Below are 26,701 nucleotides of genomic sequence, written 5' to 3'. Positions count from 1 at the left end.
ACCTTTACCCCTCAATAAAGTCTTGTAAAATGTGAGGTTATTAATTAATTAATAATTAAATTATTATATGATGTTATGTTATAATGATTTTCTACCATTTTGTTCAAATATGTTTATCTAGTGCAGGGTTCAGCAACCTTTTACACCCAAAGTGCCATTTGGACCCGGTTTCCACGCAAAAGAAAACACTGGGAGCCGCAGTATAAGGACAAAAGAGCCGCATGCGGCTCCAGAACCGCAGGTTGCCGACCCCTGATCTAGCGTAATCGTAGTGCTAGTTCAATATTTTGATTTTTGAAACGAGGACACCAAACAAACCGTACAGTTTGTTCGAGAACACGTTTTCGATTTAAGTTTCACATCAAGTTGAACGAGCACAAAGTTTGGGGGATTGTTTTAAATCAAAATAAATCATTCTAACCTTGTATGTATTTATTTGAAAATAGTATTTATAAAGTTTTTTTTTTCTTCGTACCAGAAAGTAATTTTGTACATGTATCATTAGTTTAAACCGAGAGATACATTTCAGATAAACGGACAAATACATTAATACAGTACATACAGTGGGGCAAAAAAGTATTTAGTCAGCCACCGATTGTGCAAGTTCCCCCACTTAAAATGATGACAGAGGTCAGTAATTTGCACCAGAGGTACACTTCAACTGTGAGAGACAGAATGTGAAAAAAAAAATCCATGAATTCACATGGTAGGATTTGTAAAGAATTTATTCGTAAATCAGGGTGGAAAATAAGTATTTGGTCACCTCAAACAAGGAAAATCCCTGGCTCTCACAGACCTGTAACGTCTTCTGTAAGAAGCTTTTCTGTCCCCCACTCGTTACCTGTATGAATGGCACCTGTTTGACCTCATCATCTGTATAAAAGACACCTGTCCACAGCCTCAACCAGTCAGACTCCAAACTCCGCCATGGCCAAGACCAAAGAGCTTTCAAAGGACACCAGGAAAAGAATTGTAGACCTGCACCAGACTGGGAAGAGTGAATCTACAATAGGCAAGCAGCTTGGTGTGAAAAAATCAACTGTGGGAGCAATCATCAGAAAATGGAAGACATACAAGACCACTGATAATCTCCCTCGATCTGGGGCTCCACGCAAGATCTCATCCCGTGGGGTCAAAATGATCATGAGAACGGTGAGCAAAGATCCCAGAACCACACGGGGGGACCTGGTGAATGACCTGCAGAGAGCTGGGACCAAAGTAACAAAGGTCACCATCAGTAACACACTACAACGGCAGGGAATCAAATCCCGCAGTGCCAGACGTGTTCCGCTGCTGAAGCCAGTGCATGTCCAGGCCCGTCTGAAGTTTGCCAGAGAGCACATGGATGATACAGCAGAGGATTGGGAGAATGTCATGTGGTCAGATGAAACCAAAGTAGAACTTTTTGGTATAAACTCAACTCGTCGTGTTTGGAGGAAGAAGAATACTGAGTTGCATCCCAAGAACACCATACCTACTGTGAAGCATGGGGGTGGAAACATCATGCTATGGGGCTGTTTTTCTGCCAAGGGGACAGGACGACTGATCCGTGTTAAGGACAGAATGAATGGGGCCAAGTATGGTGAGATTTTGAGCCAAAACCTCCTTCCATCAGTGAGAACTTTGAAGATGAAACGAGGCTGGGTCTTCCAACATGACAATGATCCAAAACACACCGCCCGGGCAACAAAGGAGTGGCTCCGTAAGAAGCATTTGAAAGTCCTGGAGTGGCCTAGCCAGTCTCCAGACCTCAACCCCATAGAAAATCTGTGGCGGGAGTTGAAAGTCCGTGTTGCTCGGCAACAGCCCCAAAACATCACTGCTCTTGAGAAGATCTGCATGGAGGAATGGGCCAAAATACCAGCTACTGTGTGTGCAAACCTGGTAAAGACCTATAGTAAACGTTTGACCTCTGTTATTGCCAACAAAGGTTATGTTACAAAGTATTGAGTTGTATTTTTGTTATTGACCAAATACTTATTTTCCACCCTGATTTACGAATAAATTCTTTACAAATCCTACCATGTGAATTCATGGATTTTTTTTTCACATTCTGTCTCTCACAGTTGAAGTGTACCTCTGGTGCAAATTACTGACCTCTGTCATCATTTTAAGTGGGGGAACTTGCACAATCGGTGGCTGACTAAATACTTTTTTGCCCCACTGTATATCTTTGTGTCCTGGGTTTGAATTCAAACAAACACAAACAGCATTCCTCTGGAAATGTTTTGAGCTTTGAACAAATATTTATTCCCACAATGTACAATTCTCTCAAGTTCACCAGTTACTCCTGAAACACACACTTTTGCCCAGTTCATTCATTATCTACTCTAAAGTTGTAACTGGAGCAGATCAGTGTGGAAACATCGCCTTGTTTCCACACGCAGCTGTGCTTTAACAATAAGCAACATGCTTTTTCAAATAAGAGCATATTTGTAGATGCTAAATAGACCTGCGATATTTACTATTTTGGTTTGACATTTGACCCAGATCATATACCTTTAACATAGCGCACAAAATATATGATCTGAATGAAATTTGTATTAAGTATCTTGGATAAGTGAGACATTAGGGCACAGTCCAATGTTGTGCATGACGTCATGAGTCCAGCCAAGGAGGTAAAGTTTGATTGGGCAATGGATGCCCTGGGCCAGGAGCCATGAGGGTAAAGTGCATCAGGAGGGGACACAGATCATAAGACTTGTATCATACTTAACAGTCGGTATCAGTGGAAACTGACTGAAACAGAGGCCGTCATCCTGTGCACTGCTGCGTGGACCTGAACTTAAAACACCGTGAGTACACATCTGATGCATATTTATAGATCGTGTCACATCTACCTGAAACATTTGACGCTTGTATTATTTAAACGAATGATAAGTCTGCAGTTTCTGCCGTGGGCGATTTTTAAATCAGTAGGAAACGCTCGACATGAGTGTTGTAGCCAACACCGAACGTTAAAGAAGATCAGAGCTGCCTGAAGCATCGTGCTGGATATAAATTTTATATAATGATGGCAGAACTGAGTTATTGAGTTCAAAGGTTCTTCTGTGAACGGGCTATTAAACCAATGCATGTACCTCTAACCACACAGGCAATTTGTCATGTAGGTAAAAGTAGGTCATGAACCCAAATATGATTTTTAAAACAGCTCTATGAGTAATGTTTTCTTAACAGATCGTAGATTTTAGTACTGGCTGCTCGTGAAATCAAGTGAAGCATCAGTTTAGCATTTTGACAAAGTTCATCGATACAACAAATCAAAAGGAAAGTAACAGCTGCTCGGGCTCAAGTAGAAAAGAGGTCAAGCCGATAAATATTTTCTTAAACATGTCATAGACTCATCAATAATCTTAGAGTTGTTGCAATAAGGATGATTTGCTTTAAAAAAAAACCATATGACTGTGTCTGCAGCTGCACAGCGTCCAATCTGAATATCTTTCTGACGCGTATCTGTTTAATGGAGGAATGACCAGAATGTATGGGTCACTAATGAGGTCAATGACTGTTTTTACCCCACAATGCAACCTCTCTGCTGCGTAGCTTATCTCTTCTAACCTGCAGTGGAGACGCGGATCTTTATCATTTGTTTAGATTGTTTAGCTTGAACTGCAGTGACTTGTTGTGGAAAACCACTGTGGGTAACCACTGCTCCACAACCCCGAGCTTACAGGTGCCTTTGTCCACACAGTTCTCCACTTTTTCAGTTTTGGATTCACACGATTGGTTTCACTACACCGAGGCTCATCAGGAATGATAATAATCTCTGACATGAGGCAACCAGCCAGCAACGAGCCAGTGACCGGATGTAATTTTTCCATTTATCGTGGAAGATGCTCTCACGCTATTAAACTTTAACAAAAAGCTAAATCTGTCATGGTTGGCTGTGTGGCAGGCAGGCAAGCAGGAGTGGTGGACCCAAAATGCAGAACTCAGACACAGAAGTGAGACTTAAAGCGCAGATTTATTGCTGGGAGAAACCTCGTACTATATAAACGTACTAAAAGACAAACAAAGGTCGTAACTGAGGACTGAAACACTAAACTGGAGCAGGTGATTAAACACTAGAAACATGGAAGCAGAACACACAGCTAGTTGAGGGTACGACGCGAGAGAAACACAGGGCTTAAATACACAGACGGCAGTAATCAAGGGATGAGAGACAGGAGGGGAACACACCTGGGAGAAATCACAGCTGACGAGACAGGGGAAACGTAAACTAAACAGACCTTCACAATAAAACAGGAAACTCAGACACAGGGACAAGACGCTGAACTGAACAGACAGATTCACAAACAGACGGGGTGACACCCTAGACCAGGGGTGTCGAACTCCAGGCCTCGAGGGCCGGTGTCCTGCAGGTTTTAGATCTCACCCTGGGTCAACACACCTGAATCAAATAATTAGTTCATTACCAGGCCTCTGGAGAACTTCAAGACATGTTGAGGAGGTCATTTAGCCATTAAATCAGTTGTGTTGGATCAAGGACACATCTGAAACCTGCAGGACACCGGCCCTCGAGGCCTGGAGTTTGACACCTGTGCCCTAGACAGACAGAGATACAGACGCAGACTCAGAGGCAGACCGAAGAGAACTCAAACAATAATAATCATCATAATAATAAACTAGAAAATGATAATAATAAACTTAAGGCGCTGGGTCACCGACCCAGGACCATGACAAAATCCAGGTTGAATCTCGTGGCAATTGTGGCAGCTGCTGCACTGCTGCTGCTGGGCGGAAACACACAGGTAAACAGTAAAGTACCGGCAGCTAGATTCATTAAACTCTCTTACTTAATGGAAACAGTTTTTTTCCCCCAGTAAAATAAAAATATGCGTTGTATCGAATATAAACTTTAACCTCCTAAGACCCGAACTCTTCCACAGCATGCATTTTTAATTTCTCTTTAATATTCGGTCACATTGGGGCCCGATGAATGTAAAAACAAAGAATTGCCAGATTTTTTTTACCTTATTTTTGTTTTTAATAAAATTAAGAGCCAAATATGAGGATATTCGTTCAAAATTTTGATACAACAGTAGCAGTATAACGTCCTCGCAAGTGGATATCAGGCCCATGTAGAGCAAAATTGAGTATTTTGGTCTAAATAACCCAAAAATGTGATTTCCACATATGTGGACGCCACGTCCTAGGAGGTTAATAAGATAAGATAAGACTTTATTGATCCCACAACGGGGAAATTTTTGCGTCACCTCAGCTCAGGTACAGATATCAGAAGGAAATACAAAAATACAAATAAGTACAATCAATGAAAAAAAGTAAGATGATACACTATATACAATGGTAGCATACACAGTATGTGATTATGGATATAGTTGGATAATAGTGAGTCTTATTTTAATTTTGCATTTATTACCGTGAATTCAGTCTTTCGTGAACTATGATCAGGTAATTCCCTCTTCTACTTGCAGTTTACCGATATAGAAATACTTCCAGTTGAAAAACTGCTCCTGAGGTCTTCACCTTTAACGCTTCTTAGAATAGAATAGAATAGAATAGAATAGAATAGAATAGAATTCCATTTTATTGTCATTGCACATGCACAGGTACAGGCCAACGAAATGCAGTTTGCATCCATCCAGTACAGCTTTAGTGATATAGATATATTACAATATATATTAGCAATAATATAGATATGTAAGTATGTTACAGAAATGGGTCTATTATGGTATGTTATAATGTACACGGTATGAAGTATGTTATGAATATTCTATAACTATAAGTATGTACAGGCTGTAGTGAGTACAAGCTGTGAACAGGATATAAATATGAAATAAAAAACTACACAGAAATCTGAGATATACACACAGACACTGGAAACATCACACATCCACAACATTCAAAGTGAAAACACAAAATAATAACACATACCCATCACAACACTGATTCTAAATGAAGGATTTAAACTTAAACATTCATGTGTGTCTTACTAATGTGCAAAACTACACCAGTAAAAGTTGCTTACAGTTTATAGGCTGTTCTCCACAAAGCATTTACAACATCTGGCGCGTCTCAAGTTTGCAAAGAATGATATATTAATGCACACAGCTTATTTTAGTTTAACATAAATGCGTTACTGTTATACTCACCACGATTTACCTAGAAGATTTCAGCACGAGCTATACACATGGAATAAATAAAAGCATCACATCACTCACTTTGACAGGCATCAGTACGACAGCACGTGCATTCATTGAAAACAGACTAACCTCCAGTCGTGAGGGTAGCCATGACGACCACGGAGGCCGATAGCAGGGCGTATAATCGGAACATCAAGGCCCGACAGTCGTCTGACAACTCAAGCTCTGGTATGGACAAAATACTGTTTTATTCTGTATAAAGGAAGTAATTTACATTTATTTGTAGCTGATCTTTCAGTTCTGTTTATTTTTACACAGTTTTAGGTGAAAGATATATTCAGTATATTTAAAAGTTTAGCGAACGATGTGAGAAACATCTGTTTTTCTCTCTGCAGCTGGCAATCATGATAAGGTGGTGGAAGAAGATGCGAGGCAGTGGGAAAGATGTACTGAGGTATTTCATCAGTTTCTTTAAACGGTGGATGAAAGTAGGAAAGTGGTTTACAAAGGCAACACAGTTACTGAAACTTGATTTCAAAGAAATGTTTTTTTCCTCTTGTAGAAGATCAAAATTAAAGTCATGGAGCAGGTCCAGGATCAGCTCAAGGAAATTCTAGACAGAGTTCTGACGGAGTCCGTCCAGTCCCTCTCCAACACACAGTCAACAGTAAATGGAAAGACAAAAAGTATAAGCTCATCCAGGTAAGAATGAGACACAAATTGGTCTGTTGGTCACCATATTTTTTTATGCTAATCAATGAAGTAAGTGTGTGTGACTGCTTTTTTGTTTATGCTTTGTGTCAGATCTCAGAGAATGGATGATGGCAAAGTGTTTATGGCCAGGGCGTCACTGCTGGAGTGAGTATGAAAGATGTGAAAACACCCAAATTAAACCAAAGTCGGGTTTAACACAAGGGTTTAACATCTACAGATTGTCAGTGTACATAGTTTTCAAATAGAAAATTCTAATTTAATTGGATATATGCCTGGTTTATGTAGGTATACCTATTCAATAGGGGTGCAACGATACACAAAATTCACGGTTCGGTTCGATACTTTGGTGTCACGGTTCGATATTTTTTCGATACAAAAAAATGTTCATTCCTTTTTAATTTGTCATTTATTAAAATTATAAATATATATTTTAACTCAAAAGTACAGTTTTTAAATTTAATGTTGCTAAAACAACAAAATAATAATAAAAAAATATCTGATTGAGGAATCACTGATTGAGTTTATTACAGAGAAATGGCTCTTTCCAAAATAAAAGCTCTACTATACGCTTCTTCTGGGCTATATTCTCAGCAGCATATTAAACATATCAGGTCCCCATAAGGAGAATCATGTGCTAACGGCTGTCTAAATGACTCGGGTAAAGTTTGTAGCATGCGTGCTTGTTGTTTTTGTCTGCTTCCACTTGTCTTTGCACTAGGATGATGTCGGAGTAAATGTGCAGTCATATTCGTTGTGTTCCCACTAGTGCTGCCAGCGTTAATCTCGTTGAAATGACGTTAACGCCATAACACGGCAAATCTCCGTTAACGAGTTACCGCGGATCGCCCCGTGCGTGGGGCTGGACAGCGTCAACACGTTAATGAGCTAACTGTGCTAAAGAACTAGTTCCCACCAATGTAATTGAGCATTGCGTGGCACATCCGACATACTGTTTTACTTTTGTCCATGACGTGCTTACCTTCAGGGTCATACTTCACATGAAGACCAAAATAGGTCCAAACGGGTAGCGTTGAGGCAGTTGCCATGTTGGAACGAGCTTAGCTTCTGTCTCGCTAGCTTGCGCTGCGCTCAGTGGATCTGCACTCAACAGTGCAGTCTAGGTGGAGTAGTCGAACACAGATCCACTGAGCGCTCAACACAGACAGCATCGTCAGAAGAAAAGTTGATAAAATAAATAAAAAAATTTGTGTTGTTCATACATATGCGTACCAAACCAAAAGCATTGAACGGTTCAATACCGATACAAGTATCGTTGCATCCCTACTATTCAACTGCTCGTTAATGGACATATTTGATCAGCGCATCAAATGCACATTTAGGCATGTAGATATGCACAAGGTGACCTGCTGAAGTTCACAGTGAACACAAGAATGAGAAAAAAAATGATTTAGGTGACTTTTAACGTGTCATGGTTGTTTATGCTGAACAGGCTGGTCTGAATGAAGCTGTTGACTTACTGGGATTTTCCCACACACATCTCGATGGTTCACAGAGAATGGGTCAAAAAAGCAGATGGGCTTACAGGAGCAGAAAGTTCACTTGGGCTCCTGATCATACCGGACATACAGACTGAACAATGAAAAAACGTTGCCTAAATCTAAAGTCTAAATATATGCTGCTATATTCAGATGGTCAGAATTTGGTGTAAACGACATGAAGAATGTATTCATCCCGTTTGTGTCTATGGGTCAGGCTGGTGATGCTTTGATGATGTGGGGCATAACTTTGGCACACCTTGGGCCCCTTAGTACCAAGTGGCCATCATTTAAATGTGACAGCCTACCTACGCATCATTACTGACTAGGGATGCACCGATACCGATACTGGTATCGGGTATCGGGGCCGATACTGTAAAATGTGTGTGTACTCATACTCGTAAAAGTTAACTGATACCATGAACCGATACTAACTTATTTCATTAGTCAGAGGGTGGCTTGTCATTTCTGTTGTAGTTTTTTAGATTGGCCACTAGGGGGACATCCCGCGCTAAACAGGCACAGGGTTAGGCGAGTGAGACTGGCGGCTCCAGCTAAGGCTGCTGTAGCTAGGCTAAACAAAATGTCAGCAGTGTGGAACAGCCATCTTTAACTCAGGTTTTGGAAAAGCGATGAAAAATGTCAAGAGAAAATCCACGGGCAGTTAAAATAACAGAGGCTCTGACTCATTTTATCGCTCTGGATGACCAGCCAATGCCGGTCGTGGAAAACATAGGATTGAACCGTCTTCTCAGCATACTCGAGCCGCGATATGAAATTGGACACACTGCAATAATTTAAAAGTTTATTTTATTCTCAAACCTAATTTGTATTTATTTTATTCCAAACAGAAGTGTTTATTTATTATTCTGAAAGCTCGAGACAGTGCCAATAGTTCAGTGATATTTTGTTAAATTACAATGTGGAGACTCCGCAATAATTTAACAGAAGTGCTTATTTTTCACTTGAAATTTTTTTTGTGGTCATTTTTATTACGATTTTATTTTTTATCGGCAGGGAATAAAATAAAAGCTGTCTTCCAATTCATTGCATTTGTGTGTGTGTGTGTGTGTGTGTGTGGTAGAAGTATCGGTTTTTGTACTCAGTATCGGCAAGTACTCAGATCCAAGTATCGGTATCGTATCGGTTTGAAAAAATTGGTATCGTTGCATCCCTATTACTGACCCTCTCCATCTACTGTCTACTCATCTACTGATGGCTGCTTCCAGCAGCATAAATATGAGCCATCTGTACTCAAACGTCCTGCACAGTCACATGCCATCTCAATCCGAGAGCACCTTTGGTTTGTGATGGAACATGAGATTTACCTCATGCATCAGATAAGTCTGATGCTGTCGCTTCAATACGGCCTTAAATCTCTGAGGAATGTCCCCGGTACCTTCATGAATCGGCGACACAAAAGGGAGTCCAAACCAGAGCTAGCAAGGCGCACCCAATCAAACTGCAAACTTAGATGGGACTAGCACGTTTTTGTAAACCTTTACAATATTCACAGCAGAGTTCGCACAGATTTATCAAACATGGGTCCATTTTATTGATTTTGTTGTGTATTTATTTGTCTTTCCTCTTCTTTCTCAGCGAACTGTTCGAGATCAGCCACATCCGGACCATTTACCACATGTTCATAGCTGTTCTCGTCATTTTCTTTTTGAGCACTCTGGCTGTTGACTACATCGATCAGGGCAGGTCAGTGGGACATGTGGATGTGTGTGTGTGTGTGGTACTGCCATGTGTCAATCTCTTTAACCCTGAACCAAATCTAACAGAAACTCAATTAATCCAAGTCAATAGAGACTTCCTGTTCTCTTATCTCCCGCCTTCCTTCCTTGCCCCTCTGCTCATCTGGTAGCAGAAAGATAACGAATCAACTCCTCTGAGTATTTCTTCTGTTGCTTTGGGCAGTGTCGTAATGATTTGGTTTTTGTTTGCAGTTGCAAATGTTCCTCGTTCGAGCTTGTGCCAGTGGGCAACTCTGCTGTGTGCAAATGATTTGATCCATCAGCTTCACTTAACAGTGATTTTTTATTTACATGCGCTAAATGATTGTACACAAATAATACTATCACACTTGTGGCACTTTTCTTTAAAAAAGACACAGCTGTAAGTGTGTGTTTAAAATCTATTAATATCATCACTGGAGGGGCCTTTTGGATGAAAGAATGTCAGAGGAAAAATATTCAATGGCGTTCACCCAAGAAAACGCAGCTGTGCTCGAATACAATCACAGTGGTTTCCAATACATAATAAATAATTAATATGATTTGTGTTTTGTTCTTTATTGGTTGGTTTTCAATCCCAGGTTAGTGTTGGAGTTTGACCTGCTGTTCTACGCCTTTGGGAAGCTGGGGACGGTCACTGTAGCCTGGGCCATCATGTTTTCTTACACCCTGAGCGTTCCCTATTACACCCTGCTGTTTTGGGGCTCTTTGTACCACAAAGTCCCCTCCAAGTTGGGGCTGTCTCTGGGGATGGGGCTGATCCTGTATCTCATACAGACTTGCATACTTGGAGTCTTCCCCATCTATGTTGTTGTGCACCACCAGTTGCCACCTGCATCGCGGTTTATTGTGATACTGGAACAGGTGAGTCTGTCACACGTGCAGCCGCTCATTCTTTCATTTACTGCATATTCAGTGTAAAGAGCTACTTTGCGTTCAAATGCAACAGAAAAGAAAGATTATTGGTAATGACCTGTGCTAGAAACACACTGTATCATAGATAACATTGCACACTAGGGGTGGGGGAAAAAATCGATACTGTGTAGCATCGTGATATTTTGTTTGCCAATAATGTATCGATACAGGGACAGCAGAAATCGATATTTTGTTACAAAACTTCAGAGCATGTTGATCCTTTTTCTGAGCAAGAATCCTGACATTCCTTCACTGTCCAAATGTGACAGTTTACTTATTTTAATTTAAGACATGTTTTATTTTAATTAAGTTTAAAACTTTTTTATTTAATGTAAAATTATATTTTGTTTTAATTTACTTTCAAACTCTTCAGTTGCTGAAGGGGCTGCATAGTTTTCATAAACTGCATAGTTCAGAATAGCTATAATTGTACCAGATGGTTGATTCAGTTAAGTTGGACTAGACTGTAATACAAACCGTTCAGTTTGTCAACAATAAAACTGAAATGAGAGAAAGACTGAGTGTGAGACTTTGATATTAGAGAAAATGAATATTGATAAAGTTTACCTTTATGTACAGAATCTGAATATCGCAAAATATTTTAAAAAATTGCAATAATATCGTATCGTGGGATGTATGGTGATTCCCACCTCTATTACACACATATTCATTGGCAATCATAGGTAATCCAAATTGTAGAAGCAGTAATTCAGTAATTCACTGCCCTCAGCTAGAACATTGTGATAAGGATAGCCTGCTAGCCAGAGATGGGAGCTTTCCAACTGGAAAGTCACCAAAGGAGAAAGCATCTCTGGCAGCAGATCTCACTGCAGCCAGTATTTGAACATCACAAACCCATACACTAATACCTCCTCATCCTCTTTATCACATCGGCCCCGGCCTCCAAAATCAGTCCTAGCACTAAAATCATTTTAGCTCTGTTTGATGTAGTGAGATAATCTCGGTGCTTAGATGCTTCTGGGAAACCCGGCCATGATCCTCATCTGACTGAGTCCAATCAGTCTTTTTTGTATTTACATGATGTTCACAGCATTTTAAAACTGCTGAGTTTGATGCAGAAATTAAATATTCAAACTCCCTGAATTGCCCCAAAATGCGGTTCACTGCTGCTTTATGATGCTCCCTGCTCTACGCAATTGATTGTGCATCATCTCTGAACTGCAGTTTATGTCAAATTAAGCCAAGTTCTCCAACTGTGCTGCACTGCTTCCTGTTTGATGGGAGTGCACATAAATCATGAGTCAACAACAAAAGAGAAAGAAAAAAGAGATGGGGCTGTGAGTATCTGGATGTTTCATTTCGGGCAGCTTGTCAGTTCTTGGAGTGAAGACATACATCTAGAGTAGAAGCAGCTAATACTGATACACTGTCTCCCTTCACGTAATAACTGTATCCATTTTCTCCAGATTCGATTCCTGATGAAAACCTACTCGTTCTTAAGAGAAACGGCTCCTGTTATCATGAAGAATGCTCCAAAGGAAGGTGTTGTATTGAAGTCCGGTGTATTTTCTCTCCGGGCGCTATCATTACTCACAGTGACACTCCCGGAAACAAGCGGGAAAAATGATTTAAGCAGAACTCTGCAGGTTACCTGTGTAATAATTCACGCTGACTTTAAAACTAGCAATGAATCTGCAGCTAGAGATGCTCTTGTAAAGGTCTGTTATTGGGAGATAAAAATATGAAACATGAGGGGAGACCAAGAGCAAAAACATGAATACTTAAAACAAATGCCCCCTGGAGAAAACTGTAGTCCTGACTTAAGTAGTAAAACTGATGTAAAATCGAAATGGAAGTTAAGATCATTCCTTCACACAGAAAGTCCGTTAAATTGCATGTTTGATTGTTAAGAAATCATGTGAAGAAGAAAATCTTCACACACACAAAATAGAAAATATGTTGTTCTGCTCTAGAAAATCTGTCACATTTGATTGTTTATTTAACTCAACATGGAAGCTCTGTTTTTACCCAAACAGATGACTCATGTCCTGAACAAAAAATCATTATACACACTCTATTGTACTCTGTTGCTTCCATATATGACTTACTGTCTGGAGATATGGGGTAATGCATATAAAACGAACACTCTTCCTATTTTCAAGTTACAAAAAAGAGCTATAAGAATTATAAACCAATCAAAATATATAGAACCAACTAACATTTTGTTTATTAATCTGAATACCCTGAAATTTTATGATTTAGTTGAATATAAAATGGCACAGATAATGTATAAAGCACAAAATAACTTGCTTTGCCTCACTACTCAGAAGCTGTTCGAAGTCAGAGAGAGTCAATATGACTTAAGGGGAACAGATTTCTTTAAAAAAAACAAGATAAGGACAAATATAAAGCAGAGATGTGTTTCTGTTAGAGGAGTTAACCTGTGGAATAGTTATGACAGTGATTTAAAAAGGTGTAGTTCATTTTCCTTGTTTAAAGAGATGTTTAAAAATAGAGTATTAAAAATATATATATATCAAGAATGAAAAGAGCAAAAAAAAAACAACAACAACTCTTGATTCTTTTGCTTTGATGTAGTTACTTATCTAAGGTGGAAAGTTTTTTTTTTCTTGTTTGTTTGTTTGTTTTGTTTTTGCTTTGTTTTACTATTTGCTTCGAGCCCTGTGTACAGGAGCTGTATGCAAAAAGATCTTTTGTTAAAAGGGTTGGCGTAATAAGCAAATGCTTCAGCCAATACCTTTTGATTAGCCTTGTCTCATGCTTTCTTTGTGGTAGATCTTTGTTCTGTCTTCACTGAGATATTTGAATGCTAATCAATAAAAAATCACTCACAAAAAAAAAAAAAAATGTTATAGAGCAGGGCTGTAATACAAGTTTTTAAAGGACGCCACACTAGCTGGACTAAACTACAGCAAACTATTTAGTAAAACTGATGAGTCTTTAAGGCAGATAATTTGGTATAATGGCTTAATGATTCAGCCACAACCCGAGTGTTGTTTAATTTTTAAAGACGGTCACTTCTTTACGGGTTCTTGCATTAAAGGCACAGTGAAGCTGTGAAATAAATGAATAATGAATGAACAAGACTTTAATGTGAAGCCACTTTTAAAATAATTTAAAGGTTTTGGACACAAACACGAGGGCCACACTAACAGCGTTGTCTTTGTCTTTTCAGGAGAAAATCCCAGATTCCCAACATTTTCCAGCTATTTGTACTTCCTCTTCTGTCCAACGCTCATTTACAGGGAATCATACCCTCGGTAGGATATATTAACCCCTCATTTCGGCTGGTTATTTATGCTCTTCTGTTCTAGTAATTATCAAAATGATCTATGTCCAGTTTTCATTAAAACCGGAGGTTCTGTCATGTGACACAAACTCACAAAGCCAGCAACGACTTTCTTTTTTATTCATTACAGCATCAAATCCCATCTCTCCGAATCTATAGCTCAGCAGCTACAAACATGAATCTAAAGACGGCTGAAAAACAACAAGATGCAGTTATAAGCAGTCGTGTTGATCTGAGATTAGATGCATTGTGGAATCCCTAATCTGGACTGCAGCACTAGAGACATGAAAACTGATGAAAATTTCAGAACAGAGCACACGTTAAGAATAATCTTACATCTGAAATTCATGAAATGTCCTTTTGTTGCAGAAATCGCCACATACGATGGAACTATGTTGGCATTACTCTTGGCATGGTGAGATAAAATGTTGCTTTCCTATTTATAATTCAGCACTTTTGCTTTGAATATTTAACAAAAGACTTGGTTGTGTCTGCTGACCTAAAAAGAAGTTTTACTTCTGTATACTGAAATAATCTGAAGTAATAATATATCCCCGATCGCAGTTATCGCTAAGCCATTTCCACATTTGTACTTCTGATTCTCGTGTGTGTTCTCCGTTTCATTTCCTCTTTGATGTTCCCTTTGCAGATTTTGGGATGCCTGTTCTACGGCTACTTTATCCTGGTGCGTCTCTGCGTGCCGGTCTTTAGAACCCAGAACAACGTGCCTTTCAGTAAACGAACAATGGTTTTGGCTATTTTTCACTCTATATTACCAGGTATGTCCTCTTATTCAAAGAGTCCTCAGCTGTACACACACAAACTCAACGTGGCCTTTTTTTCCTCCCTTTTTTCCCACTTACAGCGTTAGAAAGAAGCTGTGTGCAGGTTAAAGTTCATCTCTGACTCTGATTGTGACATCGTTTATGTTTATAACATCCATTATCTCTCATGCGCGTGACTCAGCACTGGTTAATATTTTACTAAGCCTGCAATGTAGGAAAGGACTCCAGAGTGTCGTTAAGACAGTGATAAGATGAAAGATGCTAACATGAATCTGATACAAGTAATCAAAGGCTGAAATGTTTATGACTCCCTTTGAGTGAAGAGCGAGTTAGTGCAATAGTGCAATAGCATCTGTGCCAAGTTGCAATTCCTCTGAGAAAACTGGGGGCAATGCAAAATAAAATCACTCCATGCAATTCTCTCCGTCTGTGTGTGTGTGTTGCAGGAATAATGCTCCTCCTGCTGTGTTTCTTTGCCTTCCTGCACTGCTGGCTCAACCTCTTCGGGGAGCTCCTGCGTTTTGCTGACAGAATGTTCTATAAGGTGTGCGGCTGATTTTTGTGGACACTTTAATTGGTCCAGTGGTCATTTACTGTTTCTGTGCTGTAGACTCATTATTTTCTGAAATGCTTACTTTTACAGACAAGCAAATTCTGATTAATGACAAGTGAAATGGCAGCAGGGTGGCCTGCTGGTCCCCAAACAGTTGTACTTTTCCATCGTTGAATTCTGTTGATTTATATAGCTCTTGAGCAAGAGCTGAAAATACTTGCTTATCGTTGTTGGCCACTTTCACTTCCACAAATCTTATTCGCTTATGGCACTCTAAATACGCCTGAGGGTTTGAATGAATTTAGCTATAAAAGATATCAAGGCACTTGGGGGAATGTGAGGCAGGATTTTACCAGAAAACGTCTGTGTGGTTGTGAGTGAGACTTTTCTTCACTTTTATGTATTTTCGTCATAATCATACTCTGATGTTAGCCATGGGGCTTTTTGTAGAGTTGTGCAAAAAATGGATGTAAGACAGCTAGACCATGTTTTGCAAATTTCATCTTTGTTTTAAAAATGCTAAATAATCTTGAAAAGATTCTAGTGTTGATTCACCTAATTTACAATGTGGCTACAAATTGTTCTTAACCTTTAAACCTCTTATCTGCCCTAGATGCATGTCTGTGATAACACTTTATTGGTTTAATAATGTTCAAATGACACGGCTTGTCAGCTGAAACAGTTGGGACAAACGTGCATAGGCTGTATATAAATGATGGCCATGCCACTGTGCCAACACCCATAGATAGTGAAGTGCTGTTTTGAATCCTTGGGTTGAGCATTTTGGACTTTTCCTATCTTGGTATTTTATAACTGGTAATGACAAGTCTGACTGAGACTCTGAGTACACTGCACATCGGTACATGAGTCACAAGGAAGCCACACCCTAAAGCATACCCTCTTTTATCAACAACTCTAAATCCGACTATAAGGCTACGTTCACACTGCAGGTCTTGATGCTCAATTCTGATTTTTTGATCAAATCCGATTTTTTTGTCTGCTCGTTCACACTACAAATAAAATGCGACAGCAAACGCGCTCTAGTGTGAACGCTCAAAGCGGCCGCATGCGCAAAAGAAGACGTCACACACAACGCGCTCTGTTTAGACCCAGAGCAAACAGTATTGTTTGACTGATGGCCTTAATATAAAGACTTCGGACTTCACGTTTCCCAATCTTTCTGCTTCAAAGGATAGTTGCAGATTTTTGTCAGAATCTGCAGATTATACAGTACAAATAAAATGTTCACGTTTCTCCAACGTTGTCTTCCCAACAGTTTCACCGGATGGCCAGGAAGCGTTCGCGATGTCTTCTCCGGCGCTGATAATTGGCGTCTGTCTTGTGTCAGTGACGTAAAAGACGGATTTAATGCGACTTGACTGTTCAAACAGCAGTCGCTTTCTGAAACATCGGATATGTATCGGATTCAGTACCACATACGAAAGTGACCCAGATCGGATTTGTGCCGTTCACACTGTCACACCATGATCGGATATGGGTCGCATAGGGTCAAAAAAATCGGATTTGATGCGCTTTCGCCTGCAGTGTGAACGTAGCCTAAATGACAGAATGAGCAGCATGGTGTATTAAATCAAACAATAAAACCGTTAGATTGTGTTTAAGAAGTCACATTTTTTATAGTCACACTTCTGTTTGCAACTAGTTAAGTCGCCTCCTGCTGGTCATTGAAAAGAATGCATGCATTGGCTTTGTTTTTCTCACATCTGAAATTTACGTGCAGCTTTTATAGAGAGGTTTCGCACACAATCAGAGATTGCACCGAGGTGTCTGTTTAAACCGATGAAGATTAAACCAGTATACCCACCCAGGAACTTGATGCACTGTGCAGAACTGCATTGCTTTCACCTCCAAGACCGATTTACAAATCCTTAGTTGTAAAAATAAATGATCAATGATGTTTTTATTCTGATGAGTGACTCATCCTCTGTTGTTTTTTCAGGACTGGTGGAACTCTACGTCTTTTGCTAACTATTACCGTACCTGGAACGTAGTGGTTCATGACTGGCTGTATTACTATGGCTACAGGGACTTTCTTTGGGTGAGCAGAGTACTAATACTGCAGACTAACACATGTATATTGAACAAAACAAATCCCATAACTCTGTTGGTTTGTCTCTGTTTATAAACCAGCATGTGTGTGGCAATTTAACTGTTGTTAAGTCAGTGTGACCCCTGAACTTTTAGCCAAATCCTCTTTCTGTTCACTCTCCAATCCCTGCAGCTGTCAAATAGGAAATTCCGAACTGCTGCCATGCTCTCGGTTTTCATAGTCTCTGCCGTCGTTCATGAGTACGCTTTGGCCATGGGGTTCGGCTTCTTCTACCCAGTCATGTTCTTGCTCTTTGCCGTCTTTGGAGGTGAGGGGTGTGTCTATTATTCATGGGACAGTTGTTAGCGCAGCATAAATAGATGGTAACTTGTGTGCTGACCCAGCTACAGAAATTCATTCATTTGCCTAAAAGCCTTTTAAAGGGAGAAAAACACAGACACATTTTTTATGTCTACATTATTACCGCTGATAAAAAGCACTGTGTTTGAGATGCCTATCCGTAGCTTGTTAAAAATATGTAAACGGCTTTTGCTTTGAAGACTGTGCCTTTAAACTTTCGAGTTAAATTCTTCAATTATTCACAAAAACACTGTAAAAAGTCTGTTTTTATAGGACTCTCACTCAATGTTTTGGTTTCTTCTCTCTGCGTGTCCTTGTCCCTTTGTCGACCTCCTGCTCTCTCAATAACAGATACAAAGAAAGAACCAAAAACCCATTAACAAAACCCCTTTCCCATCTTCTCTTAGTGGCATTCAACTTCACCATGACCGACAAGCGACAGAGCCCTGTCTGCAACATCATCATGTGGGTGTGTCTCTTCATCGGTCAGGGTGTGCAGGTGTGCCTGTACTGTCAGGAGTGGTACGCCCAGATATACTGCCCACGGACAGGAGTACGTACTCCCACGTTTGACCGAGATCTCTGTTTGTAAAGTTTTTCCTTTATATGTAGAAAATGCCTTTTCTCCTCTCCTCTATAAATAGTTTCTTCATATCATTTAATAGAATCACATAGAAAGCAATCCTAAAAAAGCCATTTTCCCACAATGTCTTAATCTATCTCAAAATACAATCAGCCAGCTCTTCAGAAAGAAGCCACACACAAGTATATTTTATAGCATGAAATGTGGGTCACAAAAGATGCTTTCAGTCAGTTATCTTACTTTACTTCTCTGGATACAGAAGCACAAATTTGGCTAAAATCCATAAAAATTGACAGAAAAAGAGATGAGCGACCTCTTTTTGCAGAAGAATTATGAAGAAATATGTACTCATGCCAGGAGAATTCACCTCTGAGAGACTTCTTATTGAGTTTGAAGGCATGAAAACAGTTTTATCCCAAACTGCTCGAGTAGTGAAGGTTTGTGCAGATCTATCCTGATTTAAAGTTGTGGGTTTCAAATTAAACACCAAGTTATTTTTTTGTAGATGTCATTAGACTGACTTTGACCCCTGCTTTAGATGACCCTTAAATGGAAAATAGGTCAACGGGTGAACAAACTTAAAAATAGCCGACTATAAGACTGAGCTAACAGGCGAGCAGTGTTGGGAGTAACGGAATACATGTACCGCCGTTACGTATTTAAAATACAAAATATGAGTAACTGTATTCCGTTACAGTTACCGTTTAAAAAGGTGGTATTTAGAATACAGTTACTTTGTTGAAATAAATGGATTACACGGCGGTACTTCCCTGTTTCATATTGTGGCGGGTCAGGACTGTTTGGGTTTTGTTGTTCCAGGCGGCAGTGTTACGGTTGCCATGGTTACGGGGCAACGCTCTCTCTCTCTGCGTGTTTCCTGGGTGAGAGAGCGCCTGTTGCTGTTGTGCTAAGCTAATAGGCAGAATGCTACAGGTATAGCTCTAAAGAATGTAGCACCATAGACAGTGTAGTCCGTGCTGCAGGGAGAATGGACTGCCATACCCGTTATGTGTCTGTGAGCGAGGGAGGGAGAAAAAGGAAAAGTACGAGCTGTCATCGAGCAAAAACGGGAGCTGGAAGCATGTAAATATAATAATAACCACTGCAGCCAAGAAGAGAGCCTGACGAGCCCAGTTGTAAGTAAGCTATTAAGACTCGACTGTACACTGTGTTCGTGTTTTCCTCTGAAACAATAAGTTCCGTTGGAGCAGCCTTTCAACGCCTCTCTGTCTCTCGCTAGCAAAGTTGACTCAGACAACAAAGTAAAGCTAGTTTTCGGCTACGAGCCCAACACGAACCCACCGTATTAGCCAGAGGTCCCTTTACTACGGTTCGGAGCCGCGGACCTTCAGTAACAGTAATAAATCACAGCAATAGTACATTCATGTAGTTGTAAACAGCATGATAATATATTAAGTAATCCAAAGTATTCAGAATACGTTACTCTCATTGAGTAACGTAACAGAATACGTTACAGAATACATTTTGGGGCATGTATTCTGTATTCTGTAATGGATTACATTTTAAAAGTAACCTTCCCAACACTGCAGGCAAGAATGGAAAAACTCATGTACACAAGCACATTACGCAACTACTGCTTGAGTAGTTTGATGCTGGATGTCACACAGACGTCAGCAGCAAAATGAGAGTGATAACAAACAGCCTCTTCCACTCCTTCATTATCCTGACTTAATTGTCTGTTCTCATCCACAGTGATTCATATATTCATTACTGTCCTGCAGACTACATGCATTTGTGTAAACACGTGTACACGTAATCCCGTGCTGCACATTCACGTGTTGAGCAGCAGATGTGAATAAAAGTGTGACGTGTTTTTAACACTTTAAAAGTTGCCTTCCGACACCAAGAGTCTGATGAAGTCAGAGACGTAAAGGATTTGCTCGACAGATGGGCTCAGTGCTTACCACACTAGGAACAACTGTATGTCCGTGTATCCCCAGAGGAGGAATCCTCTAAAGCCAGTGGAATAATTCACACACACAATGGCTTAACACATAACATCTGTCTACAAATAGAAGTGCTCTGCACAATGAGATTGTAACTTGAGAGAAATGGATGTTAAATCTACTAATAATTTAATAAAATGATTAAAGTTACTAGAAGGAGAAGTGCAGCATGTATATTTGGCCCAATTCTTTTCCTTTTTCTCAACAGAATAGCTTCTGGGAGCTGGTGATGCCTCGATCTTGGTCCTGCAGCTACCAGAGATGAGGCCATCCCTCTCGCAGGCAGGAGGAATAAATGATGACGTCTGAAAGTCTGAAAATGAAGATGGAGCTCTGCAAGGCCTGATGGACTGAGTGTGGAAGAGAGCAAAACATTTATTGCAGTCAGGATGTCGTGTCACTGAACTATTTCAGGTTTTTATTTGTGCAGGTGGTATTTTTATCACTAATATTCATTAAAATGGGCTGTAACAGAGCATGTAGAACATATAGAACAGCGGTCCCCAACCTTTTTTGCGCCACGGACCGGTTTATGCCCGACAATATTTTCATGGACCGGCCTTTAAGGTGTTGTGGATAAATACAACAAAATAAAACTAGTACTGCTACTGAAAAATAGAAAGTTTATTCATAACACACGTGAAAAGACCGGAGTTAACGATAAAAACGATAACAAAATAACGCTGAAAACCGATAAAAACCCTGAAAACTATACATTTCACACCTGAGCCTCAACTCTGGCGGCCCGGTACCAAACGACTCACGGACCGATACCGGTCCGAGGCCCGGGGGTTGGGGACCGCTGATATAGAACATCATCCCCTCTGATAACAACGGCACATAATACAACATGGTAGTTCAGTGAGATTTAGACTTTTGATAGGTGGAGCTAGCCCAGCTGTTTCCTGTTTTATATGAGAAGTCAGCTTCGTCATATACACAGTACTGTAGAGGAGGAAAAAAAGTACTGTACGATTACAAGCCATACAATATCTTAATAAATAATATTTTTAAGCATTAAATAAATTTAAATATGGTATTAACAAGGCCTTAGAGGCTTCAGGTTTATTACAGTTAGAATATTTAATTGCATTTCTTGCCCAGCTTATTTTTATTCCCGACATGTTTACAAAAACACTTTTGTTCTTTTGGTTATTGTAGATTTTTTTGAGTTTTCTGTTTGTAGGACTGAAAAAAACTGAAAAGTGACAGAAAACTTTAAACAGGCTTTGACAAACACCGGGCACCTGGCCTGCAGTGTGTGTGCGCTGCGTGTTTAATCCTGCCTCGGTTGACATTCAGCTGCCAGGGATTGGCTGGGAAAGCAGGTATCTTAACCGGCCAACCACAGGCTGCACAGCATCTTATCAGTATGCTACAAAGCCTCTGTTTGCCTGCCTGCAACGTCATCCAGGAAGAAGAGGATTACCATTGGTACAGTGTTTGCATTAATGATGTAATGCTCTGTAAACTGATATACTGTAATACCAACTTGGCTCATGGAGGCAAATGCAGAACAGATAGTTTTAGAGTGAGTGTCAAAGCAGAAATGAATGGATTTAGTACATTAAATTTTATGTTCGAAAATAAAATTTGTTTGCATTTTCTTTATTTCAAAAAAATCTGCATATTGTTTTTTTAAATCTCCAGATAAAATATCTATACATACCTCATTGCCAATAATGAGTCTATCTTCTGCACACTGCATATGAATCCAAAAGGGAATAACGCTTTGCAGAAATAAAGATAATAAGTGAAATCTCTAGTTATTTAGCCACATAAGGTCATGGAAACTGGAAAAGCTTTTTATATAAATTAAGCAGAAATGGAACAGCTGGTAATTCATTTGGTAAATCTTCGTTTTACAATAGGACTTCTATGATCGGGAGAAATATCAACTTTTTCATCTGCTAAAAGCTTCACGGTGTTCACTTGAACAGCAACAGTAAAGCCGTGAGCCTTAAACAAAAAAACAAAACAAAAAAAGGGCTTAAAGAGGCTAAAATGTTCAATAATCTGAGGGAAACGGCGAGAATGTTACATTTTCTGTAGGTTTTCGCAAAGTTTGATCCCACTCACACATACTCCAGCATTATTATACACCCAACAGCCACAGCGTGAAAAACCACCTCCCCTCAGTGTGTGCAGGTCTCCCTCCTCTTACCCAAACTGATCCCTCTGATGATGGACACTCTCAGGGGTGTCCTGTGGTGTCTGGATACAGGATATTGATGTTGGATCCTTTCAGTACTCTTGCTCATGTTTCGCGAGCAGGCCCTGCAGTGCAGGCTCATTGTGTGATGCTTGGTTTGCAACAGTGTTTATTCCATTAGTGCATGTTGAAAGAGCTTCCAGATAAATGCCAGAACATACTGTAGCACGGGAAGTAACTTTTTTTTACCTTACCCGCAATATTTTAAACCCCTGACAGGTTGTGTTCAAAAATATTATTTTTAGTTCCAGTTTTAGTGTCTATTTTCTCACTATAGTGCTCAACTTAGAGCCACGTTACTACACTGCATTCTCTTTTTCTGTCATTAAATTACGAATTTCTCACAAGATACAAATTATGAAAACTCATTACTCATCACTAAAAATATGCAAATCCTGTAACAAACTTTAAAACGGTCTGCACTGCACGAGGCTTACACTAATCCTCTGCTTGCGTGGCAATGCAAAAACTGCACCAAGTACAAGAAATCTAATGGTTTTCATACCGTCGATGGAAAATATGCTCTACTAGCTCACTTTGTCAGAGAAATGTGATTATTTTCTTCTCTGCAGAATGTCGTCCAATAACTCGGATGGATCCAGTTGCGTCCATTTCCAAGCTGTCTGCAGAAAACAGATGTTTGTTAAGCAGCAGAAAATAAAGCACAAGGTGACCCAGAGTGGTTTATTGGTCGTACCAACTGGCAGGTCTGCCAAAGCACCATAAGTAACAAATCGAGCAAAAGAAAAACAGCCTTCGTATATTTAAAAGGCAGTAAGACGCATTCAGGAACTGTGGTATTAAAGCAGAGTAGACAATCCAAACAAAACATAACACCTCCATCAAAGGGTTTAATACAACTGCCGACAAAAAACACAACTGATACAGAAGTTCTGATGCTCTGCACGCGATGCGCATCAGCGCTTACAGCTGGCGGTAATTCTCAGGGAACACGGATTGAAATGAATCGAGTGCGAGTCGAGCGACTGTCAAACACAGGGTGGGGGAAGGGCAGCAGGACGCTGCAGCCATAAACAGGGATTAGAGATGAACACGCAGATACTCACTTTCTCCCATTTGAAATACCAGCCAGCAAACGCTATGCTGCTAGGATGTGCACGTGCACGGGTGTGCGTGTGTGTGTGAGTGTAGCCGTGTGGTGGGCGGGTATGTGGGGGAACAAATCAGCTTTGAGCACTTGATCTGGAACAAAGTGGCTCAGGAAGCAAGCAGAGCTGTGATTTTATTCCCTGATGTTTGTGACCAACATTTATAATCAGGGTTTCAGGGAGATCTAGAGACTCCGACAAAGACAGAAAGTCGAGATAAAGTGAGAAAGCAAAGCTCAGGGTGTCAAACAACTAGTCATTTTAATGAGAGAGCACAAGTATAACTAATGTTGCTTTCCTCTCCTTTTCGCTGAATACATATCTATCCTTAAATGATCGCGCAGTGCAGGCCCGCTTGCACGACCAAACTATTTTTTAAGTGTTACTTTCAACGGGAAGAGGAGGATAGATTTCACCCGTTTTAAGTGCGCAGACACTGTAAATCTTTGTGGGTTTGCAGCAACAGCCATAGTCATAATAAGTGTTGGCAGCAGGCATGTATGGCCTGAACCACACGATAACAATGATGACGGTTATAGTGAGTTTTTACTACACTGTCCCGTCATACGACTGCACTGCTTGGAAAAAGTTTTCACCTCGGGGTTGAGACTCCTAAAAGACAGTTTTTCTGTTACCCGCCATAGCGCGGGGTTATTTGTCACAGTACAGTTTTCTATCTCAGTCACTTAACAGGAGCTTAGGAGCCGTTAATCCCACAAAAAGAAAGAAAAACAGCAACGAAATAACTCCAGCTGGAAGAAAATCAAGTAAAAACATTCCAGCCCAGCTTTTTCTCCAAGTGCTTTAAAAAAGCTGCACAGAATCTTAAAACACAGGTGCTTGCCAAATAAAAATGGCGCAACGGCACAGTCTTAACGCATTAAGAAAATAAAACAGCTAAACTCCATCGAGTATTTACACATTTCAGCCCAGTGCATTGTGGGTATATCTTCTGTCTTCTCTTTGTCAAATCTCTACAAATCTATCAGTCTGAAGAGAAAACTCAAGTATGAAGTGCTCAGTTGGACAGCGTCAGAAAGTCCCCAGCCAGCAGCTTCCTTATTAAGCAACAGACAAAGACTTTGTTTACACGCAGAGCGCTGCTGGAACATCCCTGCTCGTATTAACTTTCCAGAGGCTAAACTGCTCCCATCAGCAATCCGATGACTGTCTGCGGCAGCGCCTTAACCACGCACGGACATTTAGACATTGTTAGCTTTTGTGTAAAAAGAAGAACATGCACTCTGAGGAAGGAATAACTGGAACAGTATCAAAAACAAATCCCGGAAACACAGAACGGTCTTTGTTGGTGGGGAACTTGCACCATGAGTCGATAGACGGTGACCTTAATACGCAGCATCACAGAAAGCATCTGATGAGTTAAGTAGCATGTGGTTCAATCCTGCTGTAACGAGATGTTGGGGGCAAGTTGGCTCAAAAAGAAATAACACGCTTGAGACTGCAGTGCAACTGTGCCTGTCGAGAAAATATGTTTCAGATATAAAAATACAAGAAAGTATAAAACTGAATTTTTTTGGCATTGATCGTTAAACATGTAGGTCAGAACACAGAAAGACAACCAACGAGGTGACGAAAGTCATTTTCTACTTCGTTTTTTCTTCTTGAAGTTATTTTATGGGCCATTTCTTCCAAGACTTTGTGAGCAATCAGATTACAGACGGCGCCGGACGCCTACTTTCGAGCGCGCTGCCTCGCCAGGCGCTTCATGAAGCAGCAAGTTACCGTTGCGATGATGACGATGCCGACAAACAAGGCTGAAGAGACGCCGACCACCAAAGGGATGAGGAGGAGGTCAGCAGCTGAGGAGAACAGGAAATGAGAGAGAGCAGTGCGGTGAGATAATCTGATGTGGATGAATATTGGAGAGCTGGGAAAAAAAATGAGCTTTATTTCAATCAAAACAAAAAGGCGGGTCGATGTTTTAGCCGACGTGGATAACATAAGAACATTAATCTCCTGCTTTGATTAATCAGATAATTGACATTTGAATAAAAGAGAAAGGAAAATCATTTCTAAAATGCCAAATTAATGGACTGCCACTGAAACCACGCCGCTCTGGTGATTCAGTCAACAGCTGCATTAAGTCGCAATGGCCTAAAAATGCTCAAGCAAACAGAAAAAGGTCCTCAACTAACCCAAAAATATCGTGCTCGTGCTTTTGACTAATATTCTATATCATTATACATAGTAAGACACCTGATTTGTCAAACAATACATGTACCAAAGATACACTGAAGATTTTTCCCCCATCTGGCCACCTGCATATGTACAGTAGCAGAGGATAAACATGCAGAAAGATTAATGTGTAATCTCCTCCAACTGGGATTCCTCTACCAGCACAGCAAGACCTCTATTCAAGCCCACGCTTGCTTTATACGTACATATTTTTGACCTGGAAAACAAGGCTAGGTGGTTCAACCATTAGTTGCAATTAATTGTTGCTGTCGAGGATTCAGATTGTAGGTGTGTGCACAGTTTAAGATGTAAATACAGAGAAGCAGCTCTGCAGTTTGCTACGGAGGTCAGGGTGAAATCAATCCAGACAAAAAGCCATCCTCTGGCCAACCTCCAGCTTGGGACCAAAGGTTTCCTATTTGACCCTTTCCTTGATTTTAGTTCAATCAGGAGCTGCTCAGCTCCCACCGTGCTCACTTTGGCCTGCACAATGAAGCAAGTTCAACGTACACAGGTTAGCTATTCCTTATGGGGCTTCAATTACCCTTACAGTGGCAATCAGGCTACATGCACGTTTGCCTGTATGAGGTAGAGCTTACAGCATCAGAAAGGTAAAACTACAATTTGTTTTACAAAGTATGTAGTAA

The 26,701-nt window shown here is 40.3% G+C and overlaps 2 protein-coding genes across 3 annotated transcripts in view; one reads left to right on the top strand and one right to left on the bottom strand.

Annotated features, from left to right (window-relative positions):
* The first annotated feature begins 2,643 nt into the window (after positions 1-2,643).
* soat2 (sterol O-acyltransferase 2) lies at positions 2,644-22,492 on the top strand. Its single transcript, XM_085159520.1, has 16 exons — positions 2,644-2,795; positions 6,191-6,332; positions 6,500-6,558; positions 6,667-6,806; positions 6,909-6,962; positions 9,914-10,021; positions 10,635-10,917; positions 12,396-12,471; positions 14,126-14,210; positions 14,609-14,654; positions 14,889-15,018; positions 15,471-15,568; positions 17,538-17,636; positions 17,820-17,955; positions 18,395-18,540; positions 20,746-22,492. Exons 2-16 carry the CDS (start codon positions 6,254-6,256, stop codon positions 20,800-20,802), a joined length of 1,596 nt encoding a protein of 531 aa, XP_085015646.1. The 5' UTR covers positions 2,644-2,795; positions 6,191-6,253; the 3' UTR covers positions 20,803-22,492.
* Positions 13,800-26,701, bottom strand: part of igsf8 (immunoglobulin superfamily, member 8) — a 27,957-nt gene continuing 15,055 nt past the window's right edge. The window contains exons 8-9 of one of the 2 annotated variants that reach the window (XR_014874093.1): positions 16,986-25,678; positions 13,800-16,951 (exon numbers count right to left, since the gene is read on the bottom strand). Coding sequence is in view for 1 of the 2 variants with exons in the window: in XM_085159516.1 (XP_085015642.1) it covers positions 25,551-25,678 (128 nt within the window). In the remaining variant the exon portion in view is untranslated. Of the gene's footprint in view, positions 25,679-26,701 lie in introns of both variants that reach the window. The other variant, XM_085159516.1, reaches the window with a different exon arrangement.

This window comes from Neolamprologus multifasciatus, chromosome 5 (genome assembly GCF_963576455.1).
Source record: "Neolamprologus multifasciatus chromosome 5, fNeoMul1.2, whole genome shotgun sequence".
NCBI lineage: Eukaryota > Metazoa > Chordata > Actinopteri > Cichliformes > Cichlidae > Neolamprologus > Neolamprologus multifasciatus.
Note: the sequence above shows the minus strand (reverse complement) of the source record. Positions and strands in the feature narration are given on the sequence as shown.

Excerpts from the sequence above, each read along its gene's own strand:
- soat2 (XM_085159520.1), top strand. The coding sequence starts at position 6,254 with ATGACGACCACGGAGGCCGATAGCAGGGCGTATAATCGGAACATCAAG. Across the intron at positions 6,807-6,908 it reads AAAAGTATAAGCTCATCCAG|ATCTCAGAGAATGGATGATG; the intron begins GTAAGAATGAGA and ends GCTTTGTGTCAG. Across the intron at positions 15,019-15,470 it reads TTTTCACTCTATATTACCAG|GAATAATGCTCCTCCTGCTG; the intron begins GTATGTCCTCTT and ends TGTGTGTTGCAG.